General features: G+C 41.8%; 1 protein-coding gene across 1 annotated transcript; it reads left to right on the top strand.

Annotated features, from left to right (window-relative positions):
- The first annotated feature begins 13371 nt into the window (after positions 1 to 13371).
- Positions 13372 to 16709, top strand: LOC123116598 (transcription factor PCF2). Its single transcript, XM_044537537.1, has 2 exons — positions 13372 to 14822; positions 16363 to 16709. The coding sequence occupies exon 1, from the start codon at positions 13745 to 13747 to the stop codon at positions 14762 to 14764; it is 1020 nt and encodes a 339-aa protein (XP_044393472.1). The 5' UTR covers positions 13372 to 13744; the 3' UTR covers positions 14765 to 14822; positions 16363 to 16709.

Raw genomic sequence — 16709 nt, 5'->3', positions numbered from 1 at the left:
ATGGCTCGGCGCCATAGTTCAGCAGCACCGATGCCGACATGGACGAGATCATCACGAGCGGCTCGTTTGCTGCCACTTCATGCCCCGGGTTTTGTGCGCAAGACGAAACTCTGGACACCACCATCGACATGGAGGACGAGCTTGACGACGCTGAGGAGGAGGAGGAGGAACCGGCGGAGCCGGTGCGCAAAGGGAGAAAGAAGAAGCGGGCGACCAACACCACATCGGGCAAGCCTCGCGTCAAGTGGATGTCCAAGGAAGACGAGTACCTTGCCGAATCATGGAAGACCGTCAGCATCAACCCGATCACCAGCTCGAATCAGAACGCTGACACGTACTAGAGAAGGATCAATACGACATTCGATGAGCGCAAGTTGGTCGACCCCGACTTCGCCAGCATCCACATGAAATGCGGCGAGAATGTCATGGCCAACCATTGGGCGACCATCCAGGTGGCCTGCGACAAGTGGCATGGGATTCAAGAGGAGGTCGCGGCTTGCCCAAAAAGCGGCGCCAACATTGAGAGTCAGGTATGGCCATTGGTCGCCGGCCCAGTTCTTCACTGTGTACATCGCCGACACTTGTTCTTCAGTTGTGCACATGTTTCGCTAGGACAACATCGACAAAGATTTCAAGTTCCTTCATGTGTTCACCAGGATTGGTTCGTGCGAGTAATGGACAGAGTTTTGGCTCGCTCTTGCCAAGGCCAAGGACGCCTACAACCCGGACGCGCCTTCCTTCGCAGCGGCAAAAGGGCGCCCTAATGGCAACAAAAGAACCAATGCGGCAAGGGACGTATCACCCACTGCCGAACAGCTGCAATCGTCGATCGAGGAGTGCATCGCCGATGCCAAGAGCAACACTGCCATGGAAGTGTGCTCGAACTTCAGCGGCATCGATGACATGCACAAGGAGGCCGACGTTGTGATGAAGAAGGCTATGCCGAATGAGCTGAAGACACCGGTTCCGGACCCAGCTAAGGGCGCGATGTCATGGACATCCTGTGCTGGGCCATGAATCAGGCAGACACCCACGACACTCGATGGGCCAAGTACAGTCAGTACAAGGCGCCTCAAGACCAGCGTGCCGCGGCGTACTGGAGTAGTACGTTCGGGTCGCCGGGTCTGACAACGTCGAGGTGCAGATGGTGGCCAGGGCGCCGGCGGTAGGAGATCGTGCAAGACCCATCGTTCTTGACGAAGACGATGAGGACAAAGCTGATGAGGAAGAAAAGAACATGACTACGCCCCCCCTCCCCCCCCTCCCCCCCGCCGCCGCTCGAGGCGACTCCAGGGTTGCCGCGGCTAGACAATCCAATCCCCGCCCCCGATGGAATTGGAAGATAACCTATAAGTCGTAGAAGCAGAATCGATTGATGTCAATCCTCCACTCCCCCCCCCCACCCCCCACCCCCCGATGTGCTCAGTCCCCTCCCTAACTCTTAAATTGCGTGCTCTAATTGAATCTAGCCCGAGTCGAAAGCAGTGAATGTATAGAGAGGACGAGGTCTTACCACCATGGCCGATGCGCTCCTGTGAAAGTCTGCAGTCGCTCCGATGGTTGCCTCCGCCATCTTGGATCGATTTGCGGTAGAGCTCGGGTGCTCGCCGCCTCTGATATGAGTGGGGAAGAGGGGAGAGAGCGGTGAGGAGGGCGGTGAGGGTAATTTATGGTGATGCATTTGGAAACAATGCGACGTCTCGGGACCGCACCCACGCGTGCAACCGCCCATGCCCACGTGCCTAGGGTTGCATCGCTCGGGCCTGGCTGAGGAAAAACGGCCGATCTGAGCGTTCCTAGGGATGCAGGCCTGGAGGTGCTTTAAAGTTCGTGCTATGCAGGGCCAACAGTGAATGTGGTAACCAAATGGGCCATTTTCTTCCCGTGGGCCTGGCTGAGGTATATGTGGGCAACCAAATGCGTCCTAAGCATATGGGTGCTCTAGAATATGCACATGTACAAGAGCTATATGGTGAAAAAATAACTATGTTGTATGTTGGGGCCACAATTCACTTGGGTTAATAACCCGTTTGCACCGACGTAGGAGAAGCTCGATAGGATACTTATGGATACCGATTGGGAGCTAAAATTTTCTCTGATAACCGTGTGAGCCCTTGAGCATATCGAGGCACTATTGGATCACGAGCCTATCATTCTTGATTCTAACTTTACGAACCCATCTGTCCGTCGTAGATTGAGTTTGAATTTGGTTAGTTGTATCGGGGAGGATTTGTAGACATAATCAAAAATATTTGGGAGAAGCCCACCGTTGGTCGTACACCTATTCAGAGATGTAACTTTAAAATAAGGGTCACAAGGCGACACCTCTCTGGATGGGCGAAACACACCAGTGAGATGTATAAAAAAGAAAAACAGTGCCTCTCTACTATTATTGACGACCTTGACAAAATTGTAGAGACTCACATCTTATCTCAACAAGAGATTGAATTGAAAAATCAAACTAATGAGAAGGTTGTTCTCCTTTTGCGAGAACAAGAGATCTAATATTACCAAAGATCCAAACCTGAATTCATATTGATGGGAGATAGTAATACAAGATACTCTCAAATGGTCATCAATGGCCACACAAAGAAATGTATTTATAGTCTCCAACAAGATGAGAGGTGGATTGAAGGTCATGAGGGGCTCAGAAGGTATATCACCAATTACTACAAATACCTATTTGGGGCGCGAGATGAAAGGAATTTCATCCTTGACAAAATCCGAGCAAATAATATTTCACAAGTCACGGCAAAAGAGAACGATATCCTCATGATACCTTTTTGAGAAGAGGAGGTGAGAGTTGCGGTGTTCCAAATGGAACACAACAAATCTCCAGGATCTGATGACTTCCCCGTAGAATTCTATATGTCATTCGACTGACCTATTTAGGCTTAATTTGGGCGAGATTATTTCGCTGCCAAAGATTAAGGAGGTTGAGCGGATCCAAGAAGATAGACCCATATGTCTTCTTATTGCCAGCTTTAAATTTTTCACCAAAGTGGCTACTGACAGGTTAAACACGCTGGCTAACCATGTCAGGCCATCTCATAGGGCTTTTATGCAAGGAAGAAATATACTCGAGGGAGTAGTATTCATAAATGAGACCGTTCACGAAATGCACCAGAAAAGAATGGGTGGAGTAGTTTTCAAAACCGACTTTAAAAAGGCCTATGATAAGGTCAAATGGTCGTTCCTTCAACATGCCCTAAGAATGAAAGGTTTCTTTGACAAATTGTGCCAGTGGATCTAAAATTTTGTAGCTAGAGGCAGTGTGGCCATCAAAGTCAATGATGATATAGGTCATTACTATCAGGCAAAAAAGGACTATGGCAGGTTGACCCCATCTCCCCGATGTTATTTAAAATTGTTGCTAACATATTGGCTATTCTAATTTGGAGTAGTACCACACCTTGTGGATGGTAGCCTCTCCAATCTGCAATATGTTGATGATACAATTCTTTTATGGAACATGACCTGAGTAAGCCCCGAACCTGGAACTATTGCTCTCGGCGTTTGAGCAAATGTAGGGTCTTAAAATTAGCTTCCATAAAAATGAATTGTTCTGCATTGGGGAAGCCAGTGAGGCAGCATCCGATTATGCTGACCTGTTTATGTGTGCGCACGGCCAATTCCGGTTAAATATTTAGGAATACTGATTCGTTATTAGTGTCTCAATAATGTCGAGTGAAAATATGTTGAGAACCACTTAGAGAAACAGTTGAGCAGTTGAAAAGAAAAGTTGCTCTCAGTTGGAGAATGACTGGTCTAGATCAACTTTGTCCTCACAAATATGGTTATTATATGCTCTCCTTTTTCAAACTTTTAAAATGGGTACTGCAAAGACTAGATTATTTTAAATCCATATTCTTTTGGCAAAGGGACGGGTAAAAGAAAAAATACAGGCTAGCCAAATGCAGTGTGGTTTGTAGGTCTAAAGACCAAGGTTGCCAGGGCATTCATGACCTGCAAATTGTACATGATCATTTGTTGCTCCAAGATAGGATAGTTGAGGCACATTGTAAAGGTTTTTTTAATATACTCCAGGATACTTAGAGTAGCATCTTGCTACATCTGGTTAGCTTAGGATAAACTGAAATATTTTCTTTTAATTAACTTTAAACCATTTTTATAATTTTAACTATTAACATGTTTCTGTTAATTAAGATAAACTGAAACCTTTTCTTTTAATTAACTTAAACATTTTCAGTAAAATTAAGATAAATTGAAAGCTTTTCTTTTAATTAACTTAAATCTTTTCAGTAAAATTAAGATAAATTGAAACCTTTTCTTTTAATTTAACTGAAACCTTTTCAGTAAAATTGGCGGGGTAATATGGTCCTTCTGCTGGTTTTCACCTGATCGAAACAGATTGCCCAGCGACCTATATTTTGGAACGGAGGGAGTATATGATAGTATGACCTATATCGCTGCTCGTTAGAGGGAATCAATTTATCGCTATATAAATGGATGCCACATGCCATCATGTTCAACACACACTTTTTTAATTTAGATTTGTTATTCCACATCCAGATGTAAAATAGTTACCTTACATCTAACTTCCTAAACATAGGATTTAGACATCAAGATTCCTATTCTTTGGTCATTTTGTCGATTGGCGTTGTTTCTGTGCACGTCGCTTGCGCGAGGGATCCCGTCTTGGTGTTTAGGCGGTTGTTTCTCCTTTTCACAGCGTCGTGCGTTGCCTCAGCGTGGGTTGCGACCACAAGCGGTTTTTAATTTCCTTTTTCTTATTTTTTAAATTATTTTTTCAAGTTCGTAAAGTTTATAAAATTCAGGATTTTTCAGTTTTATTTTTTTTACTTTACTTTACTTATATATTTGTCTTTTACCCTTTTGTCCTAGTTGGAAGTCCACCCTCAACACATAACTGGGCCTGACTTCTATTTACCCCATTTGCAAGTCCACTCTCGATACGCAATTGTATGCGTACAACGAGACTGCAATTATGGAGGGGGGAGGGTTGTCAGCAAGTTGTATGTCCACATTTTAAAAAAATCGTTTTTTGTTTTCATATTTTTACCAAAATTAATGGACATTTTCTTGCAATTATGAACTTTTTAAAAATAATGATTTTTAAAAATTCATATTTTATTGTTTAAAACAATTAATGAGCATCTTAAAAATTTGTTGACATTTATTTCGTGGTCATATTTTTGTATTCGCTAAGTTTTTAAATTCGTGAAAATTTTCAAATTACTCCTTTCTAATTCATGAACTTTTAAATTTCCAAATAATTTCTTATTTTACGAAATACTTTATAAGAAACAGAAAACAAACATCACATCATTTCTCACGAGCTCTACAGAGACGGCTCATACTTTTGCCAAGGGGACCCACCATTTTTTCAAATTCTTCGTGCACTCATCCATCAAGTGACATGCGATGGTTCAAACATGCCAAACTCTAATGTAGCCTAGTCATGACACATGAAAAACTATAGCCAGAAGCCTACAGGCTAGATCCACCCGTGAACAACTTGTTTTTCTGTCTGTCTTTTTTCTGTTTTGTGCAGCAACACCAAAGCCCAACCAATAACAAAAACAATCAGGACTAGAAAAACCGAGACCCAACTTAGACATACCATTATTTATCTGCTGATGCGCGATGATGTCATAATTAGATGTGTGAAATTATCTCACATCTAGATGTGACATAGTTAGACCATTTTTAATTAGAAGTATGGAACAATGGTCTGTACACCCTTTTTTGTTAATCCATGTAATGTTGGACATTCAACTGGTAAAAAGAATTACCCCGTAAATACATATAAAAATGCCCATTGGCGTGCTTTTTAAAGAATTATACTAGCCTAATGTTTCTCGTATTTTTCTTACGCATTGCCTTCTCTTGTTTTCGTCTTCCCGTGTGAATAAAATCCTCAAGGTCCAGTCTCCGGCCACCATTGTAGTGTAAAGAATCTAGGCTTGCCTATAAGGTTGATAGTCGGAGTGGCAAGGATAGTCGGCTAGGTATGCTTGATGGGATAGGGCAAGCTATGCCTTCAAGGAATACATCCAATAATAGTGGTAGTAGTGGTGTAGTGAGATACAATGGAGTACATAAGAAACATGCCGATGTTTCTATGACAAACTCCTCCTAACCAAAAGTACTCTTCTGAGCTCGAGCTCAAATGAGCTTAGATGAATAGTAAATCAAAAAAGTTAAATAAAAATTCATCAAATTTTAAATTGTTTTCGTGGTAAACTTGAAAAATGTCCTAAGTGTTTGCAAATTTTCATCATGAGCTCACATTCATGGAAGGCGTGGAAAAAGACAAATTCAGTGCTCCAAAATGCTTTTGAAAGTAGCATTTTCGGAGCATCGACTTTGTTTGTTTTATGCCTTCCACAAATATGATCTCATGATGAAAATTTGCAAGCACTTAGAACTTTTGTCAAAGTTTACCAGAAAAAAATTAGTATTTTTTATTTTATAATTCATCCGAGCTCATTTGATCGTGAGCTAAGATACTTCGTGTGGCGCCTAAACAATTTATATAATTTTACTTATATGTTCGTCCATATCTAATCATAACTAGAAACTACTATGAAGATATTATTTTAGTACCATTCCCAGAATTGATCGCTAACAAGATATTTAAGGACATTCTATATTCAGTTATTCATTCAGTGTCACAAATAAATCTGAGAAGGCATGACATGTTGTATTTTCTTTCTTATTTCTCACACCTAATTAGATCTCGCAAAAATAGTTTTATATCAAAAACAACGGAGCTAATGTAAATTTATTTATATATTTGTACGTTTATCACCATATATTACCTAAAATTGTGTTATATAGAAATATGAGTTAGACATAATTATAAAAGTTTAGTTCAAATGTGCTTATTAATGAACATATTCATGATAGTAGAGGGCGGGATAACCACAAGAGTTAGGTATTGCGAAAAGATTTGTTTTATTGCTCCGGGAGTTTGTATGAAATAAAAGTTAGGCTGAACTAATCAACTTAGCTAGTACCCTTTCCAGATGGTGTGGCTACAGAGGGCCTAACAAATTTGTGGTTGTCATTGATGACGTTGAAACCACGACATGCCTTCTCTCCATTGGAAGGTTATGGATATAACCCTCCTTTCGTGTCAGAGCCGAGAACGGGTTACTGTTTAGATACTCCGGCTTGATGCTGAATAAGAATCTCGATAGCCAATCCCACGTGTCTTTGCTGATGTCAACAAGACTTGCATAGAGGAAGAAGGGAGGCTTTGCAATGTTAGCACGGATGTTTCTACAAGGGCCTGACGTCCTTTGAAGACTATCATCCTTCAGTGAACAATTAGCGACTGACAGATGTGAATTTGAAAAGAGTTTAATAACATGTTGAGAAATGGATGTAATTTGGTTACCTTTTTGTGCTCAATGGTATTTGAAAAATGTCTCACAAATATCGAGTCAGCCATCTCCTCAATTGTTGCTTCCTGACCTGGAAAAGGGTAGGAAATGACATTTTAAAGTTTCTGAACTCACCAGTGCAGACTAACAGTAGTAAACTACAAATAAATATGTACTCGTCAGCTTAGAAACAACAGATTGATATATTAAATACTATGGGCTACAGATATGACCCTAACACCATGTTTTACCTACTGAAAGTATCAATCGCAGATAGCCTGTAGAAACCTATTCTTCGGTGAACGCCATCTGGAGCAAAGAAAACGATTTGTCCATTGTCCCAAAAAGCAATCCAGCATAAAAGTGGTCGGTTCCACAGCCGGAGGTGGACATGTACGTACGTGTGAACGCGAGTTGATCCCGTGCGTGCCTAATTCTTTTTTCTTTCAGACCAAAACGATGATGTGTGTTGTTTTGAGGTTTTGTTTCGATTCGATGGCCTCCCGTACGTGCGAATGACGTCGTGCTACGATCGGATCGATCCATCCATCCAAAAAGTTCTTGACATCGCAAATCTGAAACTGCCCACGTATGGTTGTCTAGACTACTAGGCTGCAAAAACAAAACTACTGATCCAAGAAGGTAGAAGGAAAGGAAAGGATGGCCTCCCATACTTCTGTAATGCAATAGCATTGCTAATTTGTGAGTACATACATAACGTTCCATCGATCATTAGGGGGGGTTAGGCCCCTGCTCGCCCTCCCCCCTATCTCCACCACTGCATCTATTTATCGGGTACATAGTTGTTGCCATAGATTTAGGCAACATCTAGTGCTACAAAGTTAAGTCGCGAAGAAGAACTACACTGGGAGTAACTCACCTACAAGGGCCGGCAGTTTTCTCCATGCTGTTCAGGGCCATGTGCAGCTACTAGCTTCGTGATGTCTACTACACAACTTGTTCTTGTAGACTCGTGTTGGGCCTCCAATCGCAGAGTTGTAGGACAATAGCAAATTTCCCTCAAGTGGATGACCTAAGGTTTATCAATCCATGGGAGGCGTAGGATGAAGATGGTCTCTCTCAAACAACCCTGCAACCAAATAATAAAGAGTCTCTTGTGTCCCCAACACACCCAATGCAATAGCAAATTGTATAGGTGCACTAGTACGATGAAGAGATGGTGATAAAAGTGTAATATGGATGGTAGAAATATATTTTTATAATCTGAATATATAAAAACAACAAGGTAGCAATCGATAAAAGTGAGCACAAATGGTATTACAATGCTTGAAAAAAAGGCCTAGGGTCCGTACTTTCGCTAGTACAATCTCTCAAAAATGCTATTATAATTGGATCACATAACTATCCCTCAATGTGCAATGAAGAATCACTCCAAAGTTCTTATCTAGCGGAGAATATAAGAAGAAATTGTTTGTAGGATACGAAACCACCTCGAAGCTATTCTTTTCGATCGATCTATCCAAGAGTTTATACTAAAATAACACCAAATAATTTCAGATTCATAATACTCAATCCAACACAAAGAACCTCAAAGAGTGCCCAAAGATTTCTACTGGAGAAACAAAGACAAGAACGTGCATCAACCCCTATGCATAGATTACCCCAATGTCACCTCGGGAATCCGCGAGTTCAGTGCCAAAACATATATCAAGTGAATCAATACGATACCCCATTGCCACCACGGATATTCATAGCAAGACATACATAAAGTGTTCTCAAATACATAAAAGTATTCAATCCAATAAAATGAAATCTCAAAGGGAAAACTCAATTCATCACAACAAGATAGAGAGGAAAAAACATCATATGATCCAACTATATTAACAAAGCCTGCGATACATCAAGACCGTGACATCTCACGAACACGAGAGAGAGAGAGAGAGATTAAACACATAGCTACTGGTACAAACCCTGAGCCCCAAGGGTGGACTACTCCCTCCTCATCACGGTGGGCGCCGGGATGATGAAGATGGCCACTGGTGATGATCTCTCCCTCCGACGGAGTGCCGAAATAGGGTCTAGATTGGTTTTTCGTGGCTACAGAGGCTTGCGGCGACTGAACTCCTGATCTAGGATTTTTTTTTCTAATGGTTTCACTATTTATAGGATTTTTGGCATCGGTTTCACGCGAAGATGGGCCTCGAGGTGAGCACAACCCACCGGTGCAAGCCCGGCCCCTCAGGCGCGCCCCGGTGTCTTGTGCCCTACTCCTTCACCTTCTGGTCCCTCCATGAAGTTTAGGGGGTCTCTTTTGTTCCAAAAAATCGTCAAAAAGTTTCAGCTCATTTGGAGAACTTTCATTTTTGCACAAAAAACAACACCACGGTAGTTCTACTGAAAACAACGTCAGTCCGGGTTAGTTCCATGCAAATCATACCAAAACCATATAAACTTATTGTAAACATGGCATGAATACTTCATAAATTATAGATATGTTGGAGACGTATCAGCATCCCAAGCTTAATTCCTACTCGTCCTCAAGTAGGTAAATGATAAAAGAAATAATTTATGATGTGTGGATGCTAGCAAAGTGCACAAGTTTGATCAATGATAATTGCAATCACTTTTCCTAGCATCATAATAGCAATTCTTTCTCATAAAACTTCTCATATTAAAGTAGCAGTTGAAAACAGAATTTTTTATGTGGAATGCTACCTATCATATTTATCATATACTCTTTTCTTTTGTAGCATGGACATTTGGACTTGAATGATTCAAAGCAATAGTCTATAATTTGACATGAGGACATCAATACTCAAGCATATCAACAAGCAACCATGTCTTTCAAAATATCAACATTAAAGAAAGCTATCCCTGGCCCATCATGCTCAATCATTGATCCATTCATGAAACACACTCGCATATTAGCTACATCCAATGCTCGAGTACGATCATAGTGCCCCTTAGTTGGTGCTTTATAAGAGAAGATGGAGACTCAAATAAAAAATAAAAAATGCATAAAGTAAATAGATAGTCCCTTCGCATAGGGGAGTAGGGATTTGTAGAGGTGCCAGAGCTTAAAGCTTAAATTGAGAGATAAAAGATTTTGGGAGGCATACTTTTCCCGTCAACGAAAATGACCGAGTAATACCCAACACTTTCCATGCTAGATATATCATAGGCGGTTCCGAAATAGAAAATAAAATTTGTTCATGTTTCCACCATTCTGTCACAATCAATGGCTAGCCGTATCCACAGGTGCCCTCCATACCAGCACTTTCCAAGGAATTTATTATTTGACAACATAAAGTAAATTTCTTTTTCATTTCAGGACTGGGCACCCCTATTACCTTTGTCGTACTCTTGTGCAATGACAAGTGAATAAACACTCATCTTGGAAATAACACATCCAACATGGAAAATATTGCCCCCCCCCTGCCGCTTGATGAGCGGTACGAGCGCACAAAAAGGAAATTATTTTGAAAACTAGAGATGGCACATGCAAATTTTCTTAGAATGGCACGGAAATACCGCATATAGGTAGGTATTGTGAACTCATATGGCAAAAATGGTTTTCAGGATTTTGGATGCGCAAGTAGTATCTCTACTTAGTACAAGTGAAGGCTAGCAAAAATTTTGAGAAGCATCCAACCAAGAAACGAAAAATCTCATAAGCGAGCATTAAGCATAACTAACACCGAATAATGCACCACAAGTAGGATGTAATTTCATTGCATAACTATTGACTTTCGTGCTTGCATAGGGAATCACAAACCTTAACACCAATATTCTTACTAGAGCATAATTACTCATCAACATGACTCACATATCACTATCATCATATCTCAAAACTATTACAAATAATCAAGTTTAATTTTTCCAATGATCTTCATGAAAGTTTTTATTATATCCCTCTTGAATATCTATCACTTTGGGACTAGTTTCATATGTTGCAATTGCTTTTTGACAAGCTCAAACAAATTTAAGTGAAGAACATGAGCATAAAAAATTTCATCTCTCAAAATAATATAAGTGAAGCATGAGAGAATTGACAAACTACTCCAAAAAGATATAATTGAAGATCAAATGAGTAGTTAAGTAAATGAGTAGCTATTTGAAGACTCTCTCTTATTTAAAAGTTTCAGATCTAAGTATTTTATTAAAATAGCAAGAAAAACAAAATTGAATGACATTCCAAGGATAACACACATCATGTGAAGAAGCAAAAACTCAGGCCCAACCGATACTAACCGATAATTGTTGAAGAAGAAAGGTGGGATGCCTACCGGGGCATCCCAAGCCTAGATGCTTGAGACTTCTTGGAATGTTAACTTGGGATGCCTTGGGCATCCCCAAGCTTGAGCTTTTGTGTCTCCTTAATTCCTTTTATGTCTCGGTTTCCCTAAATCTTAAAAAAAATTATCTACATAAAACTCAACAAGAACTCGTGAGATAAGTTAGTATAAATCAATGCAATAACCTTATCATTCTCTACTGTAGAAAATCACTAAAATTATTATTCAACATTGCATACTAAATGCCTCTGCATATTTAATACTCATATTCTCAAGTAGAATCATTAAACAAGCAAAAATATGCAAACATAACAGCAATCTGTCTAAACAGAACACTCTGTAAAGAGTGCAATATTCATCATACTTCCCTAACTGCAAAAATTCTGAAATATTACCACACTGTAGAAAATTTATCATAGCTTATTGTGCAAAATGTTTCAATATTTTATCACATTCTGACTTTTCTACAGAATTTTTGCAACAACAATAAACTTTCTATTTTGAAACAACAACTCATATACTTGCAAAATAAGCATGGCAAAGGCTATACTTGACACAACCTTTTGAAGCAAAAGAATGATGCTCTACTTAGCAAATGGTTGTTCAAACTTTTTTACTAAGGATGATGTTTGGCAACCCATGTGGCGCAATAAGTATCTAGGCAAAAGGATGTGTCTCGGGCCTATTGAAAACCTGACGACTAGCACTTTTGTGGCTAGCCTAATGGCGGCAAACAATGCCATGAACCCCAAAAAACATTCCCTTACAAAAAAACCAGTGAAAACCTGAATTTTGAAAAATGTTGTTCTCTAATATAAAAAATTAACCATAGATGTTAAAAAATGTATTCAAAATTGCCATGGTCATATAATTTGAGTTGCCATGTCAACACAAGAAGAGGAAAACATGCCATGATAAATACTCCCTCCGTCTCAAAATTCTTGTCTTAAATTTGTCAAGATACAAATGTATCTAACACTAAAACGTAACTAGATACATCCATATTTGGACAAATCTAAAACAAGAATTTTGGGACGGAGGGAGTAAATGATACTACCTCCGTCCTGGTTTATAGGTCTCCTTTGTAGTTTGTGTCAAATTTTGACTAAAGATTTAACTAACAAAATGTTAATGCATGTCAAGAAAAATTATCTCATTGAATTCGTATTTGAACATAGTTTCCAAAAATATAATATTTGGTGACATGCGTGAACATTTTGTTAGTTTAATCTATGGTCAAAATTTGGCACGAAATACAATGGGGACCAATAAACCCGGACGGAGATAGTATCTCTTAATAACAAAAATGTCATCTTTTAATATAAAATTCCATCTTTTAATAAACAAAAATGCCATGTCTTAATATGAAAATGTCATCTCTTATAAGGAATAAATGCCATCTCTTAATATAAATATAACATCTCTTAATAATTTAAAATGCTATCTCTTAATAAAAATGGCATATCTTTACAATAAAAAAATTCATCCTCAATAAAAAAAGATCATGTACAATAACAAAACTTTGCTTGTCGAACAAAACAAAAATAGACAAACTTTTTGAAAAAAGAAATGCCATGTGACATAGTTTGAAAATTTATAAACTGTCATGTTAATTTTTTCTAGAAAAAATGTCATTTGATTAAAAAAAGAAGTAAAAGGGAGACTGGGATTCTAACCAAGATCTCTTAGGTATATAGGGTCGCGTCACTAGCAAATGCGGTGGCTGAAAATGTTATGCATGGTATTGCGTTCGCTGGATTTTATCGTACAGCGAAGTAGTTTCAAAATCCGACGTGGCTCCGATCCGCACCAGGATTCGTGCAGAGGAAATCCAATGGGAGAGTGCGCGTTCGCTGGGATTGCCCCCGAGCGAACGTTCACCAGTTACTATTTCGCGTCTTTATTTGATGGGCCGAATTGTCCAGTCCCCACCAGCAGGGCCCATTGCCCGGTGGAGCGAGCGGTGGCCCCTAAAACCCTATCCACGGACCCACCGCCCAGCGATAACCAACCCCTCCTGCCAAAGAACTCGCCGAGACGCCGCCCGCCGCCGCCGCCAAGCCGTAACCGAAGAGGGAGCCCAAGCGAAGCAAAACTCCCCAAATCCGATCTCCCATGGAGTCGCAGCTGCAGGGCAATGGAGAGCAGGCCACGGACGCGCGCTACCACGACGCCGCGTCGGCGGCGCCGGCCAGCAATGCGCCGCTGGCCATAGCGGTGGTCCCGGCGGCCGCGCACGGGCCCATCGTGCCGAAGCCGGAGCAGGCGCCGGGGGAGTTCCTGGGCGGGCTCGCCGTGGCGCTCCCGCCGCGGAACCGCGACCGGCACACCAAGGTCGAGGGCCGCGGGCGGCGCATCCGCATGGCGGCGCCCTGCGCGGCGAGGGTCGCACAGCTCACGCGCGAGCTCGGCCACAAGACCGACGGCGACACCATCCGCTGGCTCCTGCAGCAGTCGGAGCCGGCCATCGTCGCCGCCACGGGCACGGGGACGGTGCCCGCGATCGCCACCACCGTCGACGGCGTGCTCCGCATCCCCACCGAGTCGCCCTCCGCCGCGGGGGCCGACGGCGCGGGGCCGGCATCCAAGCGGCGCAAGCTCCAGCCGACGCGCGCGGCGGGCGGCGCGGGGCCGCTCGTCGCGGCGCCCCCTGCGGCCTACTACCCCGTCGCGGCCGACCCCCTCCTGCAAGGCAACGGCGGCGGCGGCGCGATTTCGGTGTCCAGCGGCCTCGCCCCCGTCTCGGCCGCGGCAGCGCCCGCGGGAGGCCACATCCCGTTCTTCGCCCTACAGGTGCCGGCATCCGGGGACGGGAAGCAGATGGTTCCCCAGGCAGCCATGTGGATGGTTCAGCAGCCGCCCGCCGCCGGAGGCGCGCCCAACCACCCGACGCACTACTGGGCGTTCCAATCCAACCCTGCAGAATTCAACAACTTCCCCGGCGCACAGGCCATCAACGTCGCCAACTACCAGCAGCAGCCGTGCTACAGCCCGATGCAGTTCGTCGCCGCGGGCGGGGAGCCACAGGACCAGCAAGAAGCCGGTGACCAGTGCGCGGACGCCGACGACCAGATCCAGGGCCTGGAGGACGACTACGACGGCGAGGCGTTGACTGACTCCAGCTCCGAAGAGTAGCATGGCACGGCAGCGCCAAGCTCCATAGTCCATAGAACAAACTCGAATCCAAGACTAGGTTAGAACTTTTGCCTGATCTGATTTTCTTCTTTCTGTCTTTCTTGTGCCATGTCTCGTATACGATGTTGGTGATTTTGGTTGGATTGGAATTTGGAAACTGGTGTAGAGAAGTTTGGTGTCGACAATTGAGTAGAAAAGCTTGACATGCACAAAAGTTATCACGAGTTTATCTGCTTTTTCTGCGTAGTACTAGTAGTAGCAGCACTGTCCTGTGCACTCGGTGTTTTGTGTTTGTTATTGTAGTCAATCTTTTGACTGCCCTAGTAGTTGACTACTCCCTCCGTAAAAAAATCACTAAAATTGTTATCTAAACACTTTTTATATTTCTTTACAAAGGGAGTACTATTGGTACTACTTTGGATTAGAGCATCTGCAAGAACACAAATGCATTTCCGTTTGAAAATATTAGAAGGTGTTGGTTTATCATAAGTCAAACTTCTTTAAGTTTGACCAACTTCATAGAATTTTTTTAATATTTGCAACATCAAATATATAAAATATATAAAATATATAATGAAACTAATTTGGTGTACTAATTTATGTATAAAAAATATGCTCCCTTCAAATATATAAAGTATAAAAGTATATTTGAAAATAATTGACTCAACTTTGTACTAACTTTAGTCTAAAATTAATACTCCCTTTGTAAACTAATATAAGAGTGTTGAGATCACTATTTTAGTAAACTAAACATTTTTATATTAGTTTACGGATGGAGTACAAAGTAGAGTCACTTATTTTAGGAAGAAGGGAGTACATGTTATGAAATATATATATAATGAAACTAATTTGGTGTCGTAGATGCTGTAGCAAAGAAAACTATATCATGTTGGTAAAATAGGACTTTGGGCTATGACTGTCTGTCCACGGAGCTTCAATCTAGCAGCAATTCCATTCACTCGCCACATGAACAAAATGTATACTTCCCCCGTTACATGATATACGCTGGCATTTCAGATTTTTTATACAGTCTCTAATAAGCAACTTTGACTGTTGACTGTAGCATCACTATGTAAGTTAATAGTATATCAAACTATTTCGCAAAAAATATTATGTATCAAATTGTATTGTGCACTATTTTCCATGATGAATCTAGAGGTACAAATTTTGATGGTAGAGTAGTTTTTTCTACTGATCAGTGGTCAAAGATAGAAAAACATGACCGGCAAGTCGTGTATTTTGGAACAGTGGTACTAATATGTGTCAAGATGAACAATCATCTAATCGTCATGTCTCGGTATACTCCATGTATTGTTCATGAAGTTTGCGTAGACCGGAAAACCTGATAATCAAAGGAATACTGTAATCTTGAAAAAAGAAATTCAACAAAGAACTTTTGTCGTTGCTATTCACCACTCCACCTGGTCTGGATGAATTCGCTTTCATCCTAAAGTGGTTCTCATGGAAAGAACATAGATAAATATGTCTGCATTGTACATGGTGGCCGAGCTCGTTGTGCCAGAAGAGCTGATGGCACTGTCATTGTCTTCTTGTTCTCCTCTTTTGTCGTTATAATCTTTCTGGTGGATTTCATGTAGGAATTTTGTAATTGTCCGTATTTTGCTAGTCTGGCGAAGTGCGTGAAAATGGGAAGAAAGTGGTCAACGGTTGGATATGGGGTAAAGTGGGAGATGTGGACGGAGATCGGAGAAAAGTACGAATGGCACGTGAGCTCTCGTCAGTGACGTGGTGATCACATTGTGGTCAAGCTCAGTAAAAGGGTCAAAACCATATTGGGGCCAAGGGAGGAGCGCAAATAGAACAATGCCGAGAGACGAGAGCCCTGAGATCCAGGCCCTTTTGGTGGTTGAGTAGCATATATTTTATTCACTCCATTTTATAATGTACTCCTTCTGTTCCTAAATACTCTCTCCGTTCTAAAATA

The sequence above is a fragment of the Triticum aestivum genome, chromosome 5B (assembly GCF_018294505.1).
Source record: "Triticum aestivum cultivar Chinese Spring chromosome 5B, IWGSC CS RefSeq v2.1, whole genome shotgun sequence".
In the NCBI taxonomy this organism is placed as follows: domain Eukaryota; kingdom Viridiplantae; phylum Streptophyta; class Magnoliopsida; order Poales; family Poaceae; genus Triticum; species Triticum aestivum.
Note: the sequence above shows the minus strand (reverse complement) of the source record. Positions and strands in the feature narration are given on the sequence as shown.

What these genes read in the sequence shown, in the direction of transcription:
- LOC123116598 (XM_044537537.1), top strand. Translation starts at nt 13,745, where the DNA reads ATGGAGTCGCAGCTGCAGGGCAATGGAGAGCAGGCCACGGACGCGCGC.